Source organism: Trachypithecus francoisi, unplaced genomic scaffold, assembly GCF_009764315.1.
Source record: "Trachypithecus francoisi isolate TF-2019V2 unplaced genomic scaffold, Tfra_2.0 Lachesis_group14, whole genome shotgun sequence".
NCBI lineage: Eukaryota > Metazoa > Chordata > Mammalia > Primates > Cercopithecidae > Trachypithecus > Trachypithecus francoisi.
In genome coordinates, this window is record NW_022681459.1 from 17,934,526 (window position 1) to 17,948,836 (window position 14,311).

Sequence of the window (14,311 nt, forward strand, 5' to 3'; positions counted from 1 at the left end):
TTCTGCCATGTTTTGATGCAGCAGGAAGACCCTCACCACTTTGATACTGGATTTTCCAGCCACCAGAACTATGAGCTAATAAGTTTCTGTTTATTATAAGCAAACAAACTAAGGCACAGATTTACTGAATAAACTATCCCAGATGGAATTTTGTGTATACAGGGACTTTGCTCCTCCCCTGAAGTCTGCAGCACTGGCAACTCTGGTCCTATTGCCTCAGGCTGACCTACTGCTTATACCTGGATAACATGGTTAGACTTCCTAATCTTTGCTAGTGGCCTAACATGACTTCTCTTTCTAGCCAGTGTCCTTACCTGGCCAGTTTGTTATGATTGACCCTCTAGGACAACACTCTACAATAGAAATATACCATGAAACACATTGAGAAATTTAAATTTTCCAATGTCCACATTTTAAAAAGATAAAAAGAAACAGGTGAATTAATTTTATACCATATTGTATTCACCCTAATGTCTCAAAATATTATCATTTAATATATAATAAATAATTTAAATGTATTTGATACTTTCATTCTTTTTTTCTATTAAGTCTTTGATATCTACTGTGTATTTTACACTTAGAGTGCATTTCATTTTGAACTATCCACATTTTGAGCACTCAAAAGCTGGCTAGTAGCACCATATCAGACAGTGCAGCTCACTCAAGAGATCTGATAATTCTTTTATGGAAGTGGACACTGATTAAAATTTCACAGTGGAGCCTCCTACTCTTTCAATAAACTGACAGCTTATTTTCTTCTTTCCTTGAATTTCTTGGCCTTGAATTCCATTTTCTGTCTCTTATAACTGACCAAATCTACCTCATCCTTTATGGCTCTCTTCCTATCATTCTTTGGAAGCAATTACTGACCCTTGTTGAGCCTTCTCTTTCCACATTCTGATTTAAGTTTCCCCCTTGAGCTCTTCTTGGTAACGCTATCATACCTGCAAGCATACCTGCTATGTATGATTTAGTGTTTTGTGTCCCGCTGAAGATTTTGAATTCTTAGAAGGGACTATGTGTTTTATCTCTCTGTCTCCACACCAATCACATCACATAGCTGAAACATGAATCTTAATGTTTGTTAAATAACTAAAAGAACCAATTTTACATTTAGATTTTACAGTTTACAGCTCTACAATATGTTATAATATATTCCAAAAAAAAAAGACTTTTATGTTTCTTTATAAAGGAGCTTTGAAGCTTAAATCATTTTCCTACCACAGAAAGTATTGTGAAATATAAATAGTTTTTCCTTTCCTCCATAATGTGATTACACATGTGAATTCACATATCCATTTTTCCCAATCTCCACCAAACAGGCCACACCTACATGAGTGTGTACACACACACACACACACACACACACAAACCTTCTCTAATTTTATCATCTCTGTCTCTGTTAACATTATCACCATTTTCTCATTTCACACAAGCTGAATGTCTCAAAATTTTCTTAAACTGAGATAGCCACAATATTTCAGGTTTTGAAGATATGCTAAGTGTTATCCACTGCTTGCAATCCTATAATAACCTCAGAGTTCCAGAAAGCACAGTTAGTCCACAGATCTGACTCACAAATACTCCAGATGTGAAAGGTATCCTGCTCTTGGAAGAAACATTGATTGTCCATCAGTTGGACAGATTCCATCCTGGACATAGCCTTCCTCCTGGGCTGATATTGATTGTAGGGCTATCTTTCTTAGAGCCAGACATTTTATGGGGTCACCCAGCTCCAGGGACCTCAGAGAGCCAGACTTGGTGTAATGGTCCCTGTTGTGTGGATGAAACAGGGACACAGTTACTACTGCTGATTGTAAGAAGTTTCTACTGAATCCAGAAGACTCTCTGTTTTAAGATTTAAATGATAGAGTTTGGATGGTCTAGAACTGGAGGAAAGGACACTAAAATCAGAATCCAAGAAGCAGTAAACACTCCACATCAGAAAGTCAGCCAGGAAACTAGAACAAACCCTTTAATCTCATTTTTATGACCACCCCAATCTAAAAAGAACTCCATTAAGATACTAGACCTTGCTCTTTTTACTGAAAACTGTGTCATCACCTTCATCATATCCAAAACTTAATGAACTGCTCTCCCCCTTGGTACTGACTACTGTCCTTTTTAGTCTTTCTTTGCTGCTGAAAATGTTGTATTATGAGCTCAAATGTAACAATCTCAAAATATTTCCCTGAGCTGTCTCTCCAGTACTTCAAACATTAATCACCTCTCCATTAAGCTGCTTTATTCTCTCTATAGCAATTATCTGTCTGAATTTATCATAATTCATTTTTGCTTTATTATTATTATTACTATTTTATTTTACTTTTTTTTTTTTTGACAGAGTTTTGCTCTTGTTGCCCAGGCTGGAATGCAATGATGCAATCTTGGCTCACTGCAACCTCCATCTCCCAGGTTCAAGCAGTTCTCATGCCTCAGCCTCCCAAGTAGCTGGGATTACAGACACCCATCACCACGCCTGGCTAATTTTTGTATTCTTAGTAGAGATGGGGTTTCACCATCTTGGCCACGCTCGTCTCAAACTCCTGACCTCAAGTGATCTGCCCACCTCAGCCTCCCAAGGTGCAGGGATTAACAGGCGTGAGCCACTGTGCCCGGCCTATTTTCGCTTTTTTAAATCTTCATCTGTTAGACTATAAACACTCTAAGAGCAGGACATTTGCTTATAATTTTTCTTCTGTGTCTTCAGTGTCTAGGATGGTGTCTATGCAAAACTATTTGTTAAAGTGAATTAAATCACATTTCTCAATCTCCATGTAAGCAAACAAATATATTTGTGCTTTTGTCAGATGTAAATTTAATAGTATACTTTTTCTTCTAACTTACCCTTTTTTAGGTTTTTATTCCTCATGCCTAACACTTGAGCCTGACTCAAAATTTTCAACAATCCTGGAAGTGATCTCTTCTATTGCACATTACTTTTTTTTTTTTTTTTTTGAGATGGCGTCTCACTGTGTCACCCAAGCTGGAGTGAAGTAGCGCAATGCCAGCTCACTGCAACCTCTGCCTCCTGAGGGTTCAAGGAATTCTCCCGTCTCCACCTCCTGAGTAGCTGGAATTACAGGCATGCGCCACCAAGCCCAGCTAATATATGTATTTTTAGTAGTGACAGAGTTTCATGATGTTGGCCAGGCTGGTCTCGAACTCCTGACCTCAGGTGATCCACCCACCTCGGACTCCCAAAGTGCTGAGATTACATTACTTCTTTAAGCACTCAGGCTTGAGACTTTTGTCATAACATCCTGAATAGGTGTCACTTCCCCTCCCTTTCCCCCTCCAGCTCCATTCTAGACACTCAGTGCCATTTCCAAAGCACAGTTCTGATTTGTGCTTGGGCATGTGAGAGCCTGAGCATGTGGGATATGAGAAGCAGGCAGAGAAGGCATTATTTATGATGCAAGTAAAAGAGGAAATAATTGTGGTATATCAAGGAAATACCTAAGGTTCAGCCAACATACTGTTAGCCCAATTTTCAAGAGATACCAAAACACCCCAAGAAAGGAGTAATTCACAAGCAAGTACACAAAGATTTTTAGAAATAAAGAACCATTTTTATTGCAAAAGATTGACTTCCCCAACTGTGGATGTTATGATCATTAACGCAGTCATAACAGAGAATCAGAGATTAAGGGAGAAAAAAATAACATTTGGAAAACAGTCAGATGACACCATGGATCCTATGGCCGTGATTTCATTCAAAGAAATGTGAGGCTGGAGGTCCAAAACTCTGTCAAGCATGTAATTCTTGGATATAGAAATCTGGAGTATGAATCCTTGAATCAGCATTATCTTTAGACGTGTCATTTTAGAAGCAAATGGTCGTCTGACAGTGATGTTTTAGCAGGAAGAATAGCATCTTCTAAAGCAAAATGGCTGGTAGCCACAGTAGCCACAGCCAGAGCTGTATCCACAGCCATAGCCAGTTCCATAACCACAGCCATAACGGGAGCCAAACCGACAGCCATACCCACAGCCGTAGCCAGTTCCATAGCCGCAGTCATAGCCGGAGCCATAGCCGCAGCCATAGCCGGAGCCATAGCCACAGGAGTTGCCATAGTAGTTGCAACACATGTTGTCAAGAGGAGAGAATTGAAATGGGTTTCAAGAAGATGCTTCTGAGGTGTGAATGTCTTCTGCTTCCCTGAGACCTTTATATACTGTCAGTAATTGCCAAAGCATATCATTCACTCCCTGACTTAGCCAACAAATATTTGAACAATTATTATGGGCCAGTCACTGTTGACCGTCAATTTATATTTCACATAAATTATAAGCATAATATTTTGCTTAAAATGAGCCAATTATTTTGGAGACTCTAGTTTCATTTCAGGAGCATCGTTTTAATCTGCTCTGCCAAAGAACTGTCTCAGTGAAATCATGTGCCCAAATATAAAGCTGATACTGATTTTCAAAATCTCCTATCAGTAAATATATATCTTACATAACAAGTTTTGGGGGATCATAAAAAAATTTTATCCTTTTTCTCTCTCTCTCTCTTTTTTCCTAAAATGTCTACCTCTACCCATAGGGAAAGAGACACCACTATTCTCTTTCCTGAATCATTACAACTTCTTGCCAGGCTTCTTTCTCCAACTCACTCTGCACTTCCACACCTACTCCTTGCCCAACCTCCCTCAAATCCCAAGAAACATATTCACATCTGATCATTCAAAGCCAGACTGTATGCTACCTGCAGGTGCTTTTTACATTTTCCTTCCACACACCAGGCAAACCAAGACCTTCGGGAGGCAGAGAAGCACTCCTGCTTCTCCCATTTCTTAAGCTATATAAGTAATTGTCATTGAGGAGCCTTTTAAAACCTAACCAGCTTCATTTGGATAAGGAATCAAAAAAATTCATTCAACCAGAAACTCCAGTTCTTTCTTCCAATACAGATTTCATCAAAGTTTTGCATGATGAAATACGGGTACATTCCTAGAATTTAATAAACCATTTTTTTCTCCTTTCACTACTATTCCTTGAACGTTTACTTCAGAAGCTAAAGGAGAGTGGATAATTTTAGGTTGCTGACAGCAAAAACCCACCTTTAACAACTAACACTTCTATGATATAAAGTAGCACAAAAATAAATTGTGTCCCCTTTCCATACATGCATTTCATGCTACTCATTCAAAATTCTCAATTACCCACTTATTACAAGTTCTCAATCTTCCACAAAAATGTTCATTGTGATTTTGAAATACAAGGTGCCCTCTTTCTTCCCAATAATCCTCTCTATCACACTTACCTTTTCAAGATATGAAAGAGGAAAATGAGTATCATTTATTTCTGTCATTAGTATTTTTCTTGTCACCCTCAATTATCAACCAGAAACCTTCTGTTTATACATCACAACTCAGATCTGGAATCACTTTCTTCAGGATGCCTTTCCTCATTGCTACTGCAGATTACATTTTCCCTTCAGTTGGCAATCTTTCCCTTTTTTTCTGCTGTCAGTCACTCATCTCATCTGATCACTCTGCTATGTTTCGTCCCGAAGAAAAGCAAAAAGAAAATAGATCTCTGTCTCAATTTTTTCTTTTCCTTCAGTTTCTTTCTGTTCTTTTCATCCTTGAAATTCAAAACTATAAATTCTACTTCACAAGTAGATTCTCTCGTTTGCTCCTATATGCAGACCAATACATATGCAATTCTTTAAAATTCCATGAATCCTTCCACATAGCAAACTCTTCCCTGCCTTCTCCCTAGACAAGTATAGAATGGTGATATTTACTTGCACAAATTTAATTGGATATTTCAATACATAGTCACTAAACCAATCAATTCAATTTATCCATCATGGATTGAGAGCACGCCATATGTAAGGCACAATCAGAGCCAATCATACTGGTTTGCAATCCATGCAGTTTATAAGGCCCAGTGCTCAGGCAAGGTTCCTGTGCTTGGAGTTTAATGCTCTACAGCTCCCAGCTTTAAGTTCTTAATACTTTACTGAAACTTTATCTTGTTTACTAATAAAAGCATGATATTCGGGGCGGAGCAAGATGGACGAATAGGAACAGCTCCAGTCTCCAACTCCCAGCGCGAGCGACACAGAAGACCGGTGATTTCTGCATTTTCAACTGAGGTACTGGGGTCATCTCACTGGGGAGTGCCGGACAATTGTTGCTGGTCAGCTGCTGCAGCCCAATCAGCGAGAGCTGAAACAGGGCGAGGCATTGCCTCACCTGGGAAGTGCAAGGGGGAAGGGAATCCCTTTTCCTAGCCAGGGGAACTGAGACACACAACACATGGAAAATCGGGTGATTCCCACCCCAATACTGCACTTTAAGCAAATGGGCACACGAGGAGATTATACCAACACCTGGCCGGGAGGGTCGCACGGCCACGGAGCCTCCCTCATTGCTAGCACAGCAGTCTGCGATCTAACCAAAACGGCAGCGGCGAGGCTGGGGGAGGGGTGCACGCCATTGCTGAGGCTTAAGTAGGTAAACAAAGCCGCTGGGAAGCTCCAACTGGGTGGAGCTCACAGCAGCTCAAGGAAACCTGCCTGTCTCTGTAGACTCCACCTCTGGGGACAGGGCACAGCTAAACAACAAAAGGGGAAGCAGCAGAGGCCTGCGCAGACGCGAACGACTCTGACTGACAGCTTTGAAGAGAGCAGTGGATCTCCCAACACGGAGGTTGAGATCTGAGAACGGACAGACTGCCTACTCAAGTGGGTCCCTGACCCCTGAGTAGCCTAACTGGGAGACATCCCCCACTAGGGGCAGTCTGACACCCCACACCTCACAGGGTAGAGTACACCCCTGAGAGGAAGCTTCCAAAGACAGGTACACTCGCTGTTCAGCAATATTCTATCTTCTGCAACCTCTGCTGCTGATACCCAGGCAAACAGGGTCTGGAGTGGACCTCAAGTAATCTCCAACAGACCTACAGCTGAGGGTCCTGATTATTAGAAGGAAAACTATCAAACAGGAAGAACACCTATACCAAAACCCCATCAGTACGTCACCATCATCAAAGACCAGAGGCAGATAAAACCACGAAGATGGGGAAGAAGCAGGGCAGAAAAGCTGGAAATTCAAGAAATAAGAGCACATTTCCCCCTGCAAAGGAGCGCGGCTCATCGCCAGCAACGGATCAAAGCTGGTCAGAAAATGACTTTGACGAAATGAGAGAAGAAGGCTTCAGTCCATCAAACTTCTCAGAGCTAAAGGAGGAATTACGTACCCAGCGCAAAGAAACTAAAAATCTTGAAAAAAGAGTGGAAGAATTGATAGCTAGAATAATTAATGCAGAGAAGGTCATAAATGAAATGACAGAGATGAAAACCATGACACGAGAAATACGTGACAAATCCACGAGCTTCAGTAACCGACTCGATCAACTGGAAGAAAGAGTATCAGCGATTGAGGATCAAATGAATGAAATGAAGCGAGAAGAGAACCAAAAGAAAAAGAAGAAAAAGAATGACAAAGCTGCAAGAAGTAATGGGATTATGTAAAAAGACCAAATCTACGTCTGATTGGGGTGCCTGAAAGTGAGGGGGAAAATGGAACCAAGTTGGAAAACACTCTTCAGGATATCATCCAGAGAACTTCCCCAACCTAGTAGGGCAGGCCAACATTCAAATTCAGGAAATACAGAGAACGCCACAAAGATACTCCTCCAGAAGAGCAACTCCAAGACACATAATTGCCAGATTCACCAAAGTTGAAATGAAGGAAAAAATCTTAAGGGCAGCCAGAGAGAAAGGTCAGGTTACCCACAAAGGAAGCCCATCAGAATACCAGCAGATCTCTCAGCAGAAACTCTACAAGCCAGAAGAGAGTGGGGGCCAATATTCAACATTCTTTTTTTTTTTTTTTTTTTTATTATACTTTAAGTTCTAGGGTACATGTGCATGACGTTTATATCATGTATACTCCCCAATGCAATCCCTCCCTCCTCCCCCCTCCCCATGATAGGCCCCAGTGTGATGTTCCCCTTCCCGAGTCCAAGTGATCTCATTGTTCAGTTCCCACCTATGAGTGAGAACATGCGGTGTTTGGTTTTCTGTTCTTGTGATAGTTTGCTAAGAATGATGGTTTCCAGCTGCATCCATGTCCCTACAAAGGATGCAAACTCATCCTTTTTTATGGCTGCATAGTATTCCATGGTGTATATGTGCCACATTTTCTTAATCCAGTCTGTCACAGATGGACATTTGGGTTGATTCCAAGTCTTTGCTATTGTGAGTAGTGCCGCAATAAACATACGTGTGCATGTGTCTTTGTAGTAGAGTAATTTATAATCCTTTGGGTATATACCCAGTAGTGGGATGGCTGGGTCATATGGTACATCTAGTTCTAGATCCTTGAGGAATCGCCATACTGTTTTCCATAATGGTTGAACTAGTTTACAATCCACCACAGTGTAAAAGTGTTCCTATTTCTCCACATCCTCTCCAACACCTGTTGTTTCCTGACTTCTTATGATTGCCATTCTAACTGGTGTGAGATGGTATCTCATTGTAGTTTTGATTTGCATTTCTCTGATGGCGAGTGATGATGAGCATTTTTTCATGTGTCTGTTGGCTGTATGGATGTCTTCTTTTGAGAAATGTCTGTTCATATCCTTTCCCCACTTTTTGATGGGGTTGTTTTTTTTTTCTTGTATATTTGTTTGAGTTCTTTGTAGATTCTGCATATTAGCCCTTTGTCAGATGAGTAGGTTGCAAAAATTTTCTCCTATTCTGTAGGTTGCCTGTTCACTCTGATGGTAGTTTTCTTTGCTGTGCAAAAGCTCTTTAGTTTAATTAGATCCCATGTGTCAATTTTTGCTTTTGCTGCCGTTGCTTTTGGTGTTTTAGACATGAAGTCCTTGCCCATGCCTATGTCCTGAATGGTACTACCTAGATTTTCTTCTAGGGTTTTTATGGTATTAGGTCTAACATTTAAGTCTCTAATCCATCTTGAATTAATTTTCGTATAAGGGGTAAGGAAAGGATCCAGTTTCAGCTTTCTACTTATGGCTAGCCAATTTTCCCAGCACCATTTATTAAATAGGGAATCCTTTCCCCATTTCTTGTTTCTCTCAGGTTTGTCAAAGATCAGATGGCTGTAGATGTGTGGTATTATTTCTGAGGACTCTGTTCTGTTCCATTGGTCTATATCTCTGTTGTGGTACCAGTACCATGCTGTTTTGGTTACTGTAGCCTTGTAGTATAGTTTGAAGTCAGGTAGCGTGACGCCTCCAGCTTTGTCCTTTTGACTTAGGATTGTCTTGGCAATGCGGGCTCTTTTTTGGTTCCATATGAACTTTAAAGCAGTTTTTTTCCAATTCTGTGAAGAAAGTCATTGGTAGCTTGATGGGGATGGCATTGAATCTATAAATCACCTTGGGCAGTATGGCCATTTTCACGATATTGATTCTTCCTATCCATGAGCATGGTATGTTCTTCCATTTGTTTGTGTCCTCTTTGATTTCACTGAGCAGTGGTTTGTAGTTCTCCTTGAAGAGGTCCTTTACATCCCTTGTAAGCTGGATTCCTAGGTATTTTATCTCTTTGAAGCAATTGTGAATGGAAGTTCATTCCTGATTTGGCTCTCTGCTTGTCTGTTACTGGTGTATAAGAATGCTTGTGATTTTTGCACATTAATTTTGTATCCTGAGACTTTGCTGAAGTTGCTTATCAGCTTAAGGAGATTTTGGGCTGAGACAATGGGGTTTTCTAAATATACAATCATGTCATCTGCAAACAGGGACAATTTGACTTCTTCTTTTCCTAACTGGATACCCTTGATTTCTTTCTCTTGCCTGATTGCCCTAGCCAGAACTTCCAACACTATGTTGAATAGGAGTGGTGAGAGAGGGCATCCCTGTCTTGTGCCAGTTTTCAAAGGGAATTTTTCCAGTTTTTGCCCATTCAGTATGATATTAGCTGTGGGTTTGTCATAAATAGCTCTTATTATTTTGAGGTACGTTCCATCAATACCGAATTTATTGAGCGTTTTTAGCATAAAGGGCTGTTGAATTTTGTCAAAAGCCTTTTCTGCATCTATTGAGATAATTATGTGGTTCTTGTCTTTGGTTCTGTTTATATGCTGGATTACGTTTATTGATTTGCGAATGTTGAACCAGCCTTGCATCCCAGGGATGAAGCCCACTTGATCATGGTGGATAAGCTTTTTGATGTGCTGCTGAATCCGGTTTGCCAGTATTTTATTGAGGATTTTTGCATCGATGTTCATCAGGGATATCGGTCTAAAATTCTCTTTTTTTGTTGTGTCTCTGCCAGGCTTTGGTATCAGGATGATGTTGGCCTCATAAAAAGAGTTAGGGAGGATTCCCTCTTTTTCTATTGATTGAAATAGTTTCAGAAGGAATGGTACCAGCTCCTCCTTGTACCTCTGGTAGAATTCAGCTGTGAATCCATCTGGTCCTGGACTTCTTTTGGTGGGTAGGCTATTAATTGTTGCCTCAATTTCAGAGCCTGCTATTGGTCTATTCAGGGATTCAACTTCTTCCTGGTTTAGTCTTGGGAGAGTGTAAGTGTCCAGGAAATTATCCATTCTTCTAGATTTTCTAGTTGATTTGCATAGAGGCATTTATAGTATTCTCTGATGGTTGTTTGTATTTCTGTGGGGTCGGTGGTGATATCCCCTTTATCATTTTTTATTGCGTCTATTTGATTCTTCTCTCTTTTCTTCTTATTAGTCTAGCTAGCGGTCTGTCAATTTTGTTGATCTTTTCAAAAAACCAACTCCTGGATTCATTGATTTTTTGGAGGGTTTTTTGTGTCTCTATCTCCTTCAGTTCTGCTCTGATCTTAGTTATTTCTTGCCTTCTGCTAGCTTTTGAATGTGTTTGCTCTTGCCTCTCTAGTTCTTTTAATTGTGATGTTAGAGTGTCCAATTTAGATCTCTCCTGCTTTCTCTTGTGGGCATTTAGTGCTATAATTTCCCTCTACACACTGCTTTAAATGTGTCCCAGAGATTCTGGTATGTTGTATCTTTGTTCTCATTGGTTTCAAAGAACATCTTTATTTCTGCTTTCATTTCGTTATGTACCCAGTAGTCATTCAGGAGCAGGTTGTTCAGTTTCCATGTAGTTGAGCGGTTTTGATTGAGTTTCTTAGTCCTGAGTTCTAGTTTGATTGCACTGTGGTCTGAGAGACAGTTTGTTATAATTTCTGTTCTTGTACATTTGCTGAGGAGTGCTTTACTTCCAATTATGTGGTCAATTTTGGAATAAGTGCGATGTGGTGCTGAGAAGAATGTATATTCTGTTGATTTGGGGTGGAGAGTTCTATAGATGTCTATTAGGTCCGCTTGGTGCAGAGATGAGTTCAATTCCTGGATATCCTTGTTAACTTTCTGTCTCGTTGATCTGTCTAATGTTGACAGTGGAGTGTTGAAGTCTCCCATTATTATTGTATGGGAGTCTAAGTCTCTTTGTAGGTCTCTAAGACTTGCTTGCTTTATGAATCTGGGTGCTCCTGTATTGGGTGCATATATATTTAGGAGAGTTAGCTCTTCCTGTTGAATTGATCCCTTTACCATTATGTAATGGCCTTCTTTGTCTTTTTGATCTTTGATGGTTTAAAGTCTGTTTTATCAGAGACTAGGATTGCAACCCCTGCTTTTTTTTGTTCTCCATTTGCTTGGTAGATCTTCCTCCATCCCTTTATTTTGAGCCTATGTATGTCTCTGCATGTGAGATGGGTCTCCTGAATACAGCAGACTGATGGGTCTTGACTCTTTATCCAGTTTGCCAGTCTGTGTCTTTTAATTGGAGCATTTAGTCCATTGACATTTAAGGTTAATATTGTTATGTGTGAACTTGATCCTGTCATTATGATATTAACTGGTTATTTTGCTCGTTAGTTGATGCAGTTTCTTCCTAGCCTCGATGGTCTTTACATTTTGGCATGTTTTTGCAATGGCTGGTACCGGTTGTTCCTTTCCATGTTTAGGGCTTCCTTCAGGGTCTCTTGTAAGGCAGGCCTGGTGGTGACAAAATCTCTAAGCATTTGCTTATCTGTAAAGGATTTTATTTCTCCTTCACTGATGAAGCTTAGTTTGGCTGGATATGAAATTCTCGGTTGAAAATTCTTTTCTTTAAGAACGTTGAATATTGGCCCCCACTCTCTTCTGGCTTGTAGAGTTTCTGCCGAGAGGTCTGCTGTTATTCTGATGGGCTTCCCTTTGTGGGTAACCCGACCTTTCTCTCTGGCTGCCCTTAAGATTTTTTCCTTCATTTCAACTTTGGTGAATCTGGCAATTATGTGTCTTGGAGTTGCTCTTCTGGAGGAGTATCTTTGTGGCGTTCTCTGTATTTCCTGAATTTGAATGTTGGCCTGCCCTACTAGGTTGGGGAAGTTCTCCTGGATGATATCCTGAAGAGTGTTTTCCAACTTGGTTCCATTTTCCCCCTCACTTTCAGGGACCCCAATCAGACGTAGATTTGGTCTTTTTACATAATCCCATACTTCTTGCAGGCTTTGTTCATTTCTTTTTTTCTTTTTTTCTTTTGGTTTCTCTTCTCGCTTCATTTCATTCATTTGATCCTCAATCGCTGATACTCTTTCTTCCAGTTGATCGAGTCGGTTACCGAAGCTTGTGCATTTGTCACGTATTTCTCGTGTCATGGTTTTCATCTCTGTCATTTCGTTTATGATCTTCTCTGCATTAATTAGTCTAGCTGTCAATTCTTCCACTTTTTTTTCAAGATTTTTAGTTTCTTTGCGCTGGGTACGTAATTCCTCCTTTAGCTCTGAGAGGTTTGATGGACTGAAGCCTTCTTCTCTCATCTCGTCAAAGTCATTCTCTGACCAGCTTTGATCCGTTGCTGGCGATGGGCTGCGCTCCTTTGCAGGGGGAGATGCGCTCTTATTTTTTGAATTTCCAGCTTTTATGCCCTGCTTCTTCCCCATCTTTGTGGTTTTATCTGTCTCTGGACTTTGATGATGGTGACGTACTGATGGGGTTTTGGTATAGGTGTCCTTCCTGTTTGATAATTTTCCGTCTGACAGTCAGAAGGACTGTCTGTTGGTCTGTTAGAGATTGCTTGAGGTCCACTCCAGACCCTGTTTGCCTGGGTATCAGCAGCAGAGGTTGCCGAAGATAGAATATTGCTGAACAGCGAGTGTACCTGTCTGATTCTTTCTTTGGAAGTTTCCTCTCAGGGGTGACGCCACCCTGTGAGGTGTGGGGTATCAGACTGCCCCTAGTGGGGGATGTCTCCCAGCTAGGCTACTCAGGGGTCAGGGACCCACCTGAGCAGGCAGTCTGTCCGTTCTCAGATCTCAACCTCCGCGTTAGGAGATCCACGGCTCTCCCCAAAGCTGTCAGACAGAGTCGTTCGGGTCTGCAGCGGCCCCGCTCTTTCCCCTAATGGACTGCAGCTGTGCGCTGTCCGCAGAGGTAGAGTCTACAGAGACAGGCAGGCTTCCTTGAGCTGCTGTGAGCTCCACCCAGTTCGAGCTTCCCAGCGGCTTTGTTTACCTACTTAAGCCTCAGCAATGGCGGGCGCCCCTCCCCCAGCCTCGCTGCTGCCTTGCGGATAGATCGCCGCAGACGGCTGTGTTAGCAGTGAGGGAGGCTCCGTGGGCGTGGGACCCTCCCGCCAGGTGTGGGATATATTCTCCTGGTGTGCCTGTTTCCTTAAAGCGCAGTACTGGGGTGGGAGTTACCTGATTTTCCAGGTGTTGTGTGTCTCAGTTCCCCTGGCTAGGAAAAGGGATTTCCTTCCCCCTTGCGCTTCCAGGTGAGGCGATGCCTCGCCCTGCTTCAGCTCACGCTGGTCAGGCTGCAGCAGCTGACCCGCACCGATTGTCCGGCACTCCCTAGAGAGATGACCCCAGTACCTCAGTTGAAAATGCAGAAATCACCGGTGTTCTGTGTCGCTCGCGCTGGGAGTTGGAGACTGGAGCTGTTCCTATTCGGCCATCTTGCTCCGCCCCCTCCTCAACATTCTTAAAGAAAAGAATTTTCAACCCAGAATTTCATATCCAGCCAAACTAAGTTTCATAAGTGAAGGAGAAATAAAATCCTTTACAGATACGCAAATGCTTAGAGATTTTGTCACCACCAGGCCTGCCTTACAAGAGACCCTGAAGGAAGCCCTAAACATGGAAAGGAACAACCGGTACCAGCCATTGCAAAAACATGCCAAAATGTAAAGACCATCGAGGCTAGGAAGAAACTGCATCAACTAACGAGCAAAATAACCAGTTAATATCATAATGGCAGGATCAAGTTCACACATAACAATATTAACCTTAAATGTAAATGGACTAAATGCTCCAATTAAAAGACACAGACTGGCAAATTGGATAAAGAGT

General features: G+C 41.5%; 1 protein-coding gene across 1 annotated transcript; it reads right to left on the bottom strand.

Moving 5' to 3' along the window:
• Nucleotides 1-3,550: 3,550 nt before the first annotated feature.
• On the bottom strand, nt 3,551-4,168 carry LOC117096687 (keratin-associated protein 21-1). The gene has a single exon (XM_033234123.1). It carries the CDS (start codon nt 4,090-4,092, stop codon nt 3,859-3,861), a length of 234 nt encoding a protein of 77 aa, XP_033090014.1. The 5' UTR covers nt 4,093-4,168; the 3' UTR covers nt 3,551-3,858.
• Nucleotides 4,169-14,311: the final 10,143 nt, after the last annotated feature.

Excerpts from the sequence above, each read along its gene's own strand:
- LOC117096687 (XM_033234123.1), bottom strand. The coding sequence starts at position 4,092 with ATGTGTTGCAACTACTATGGCAACTCCTGTGGCTATGGCTCCGGCTAT.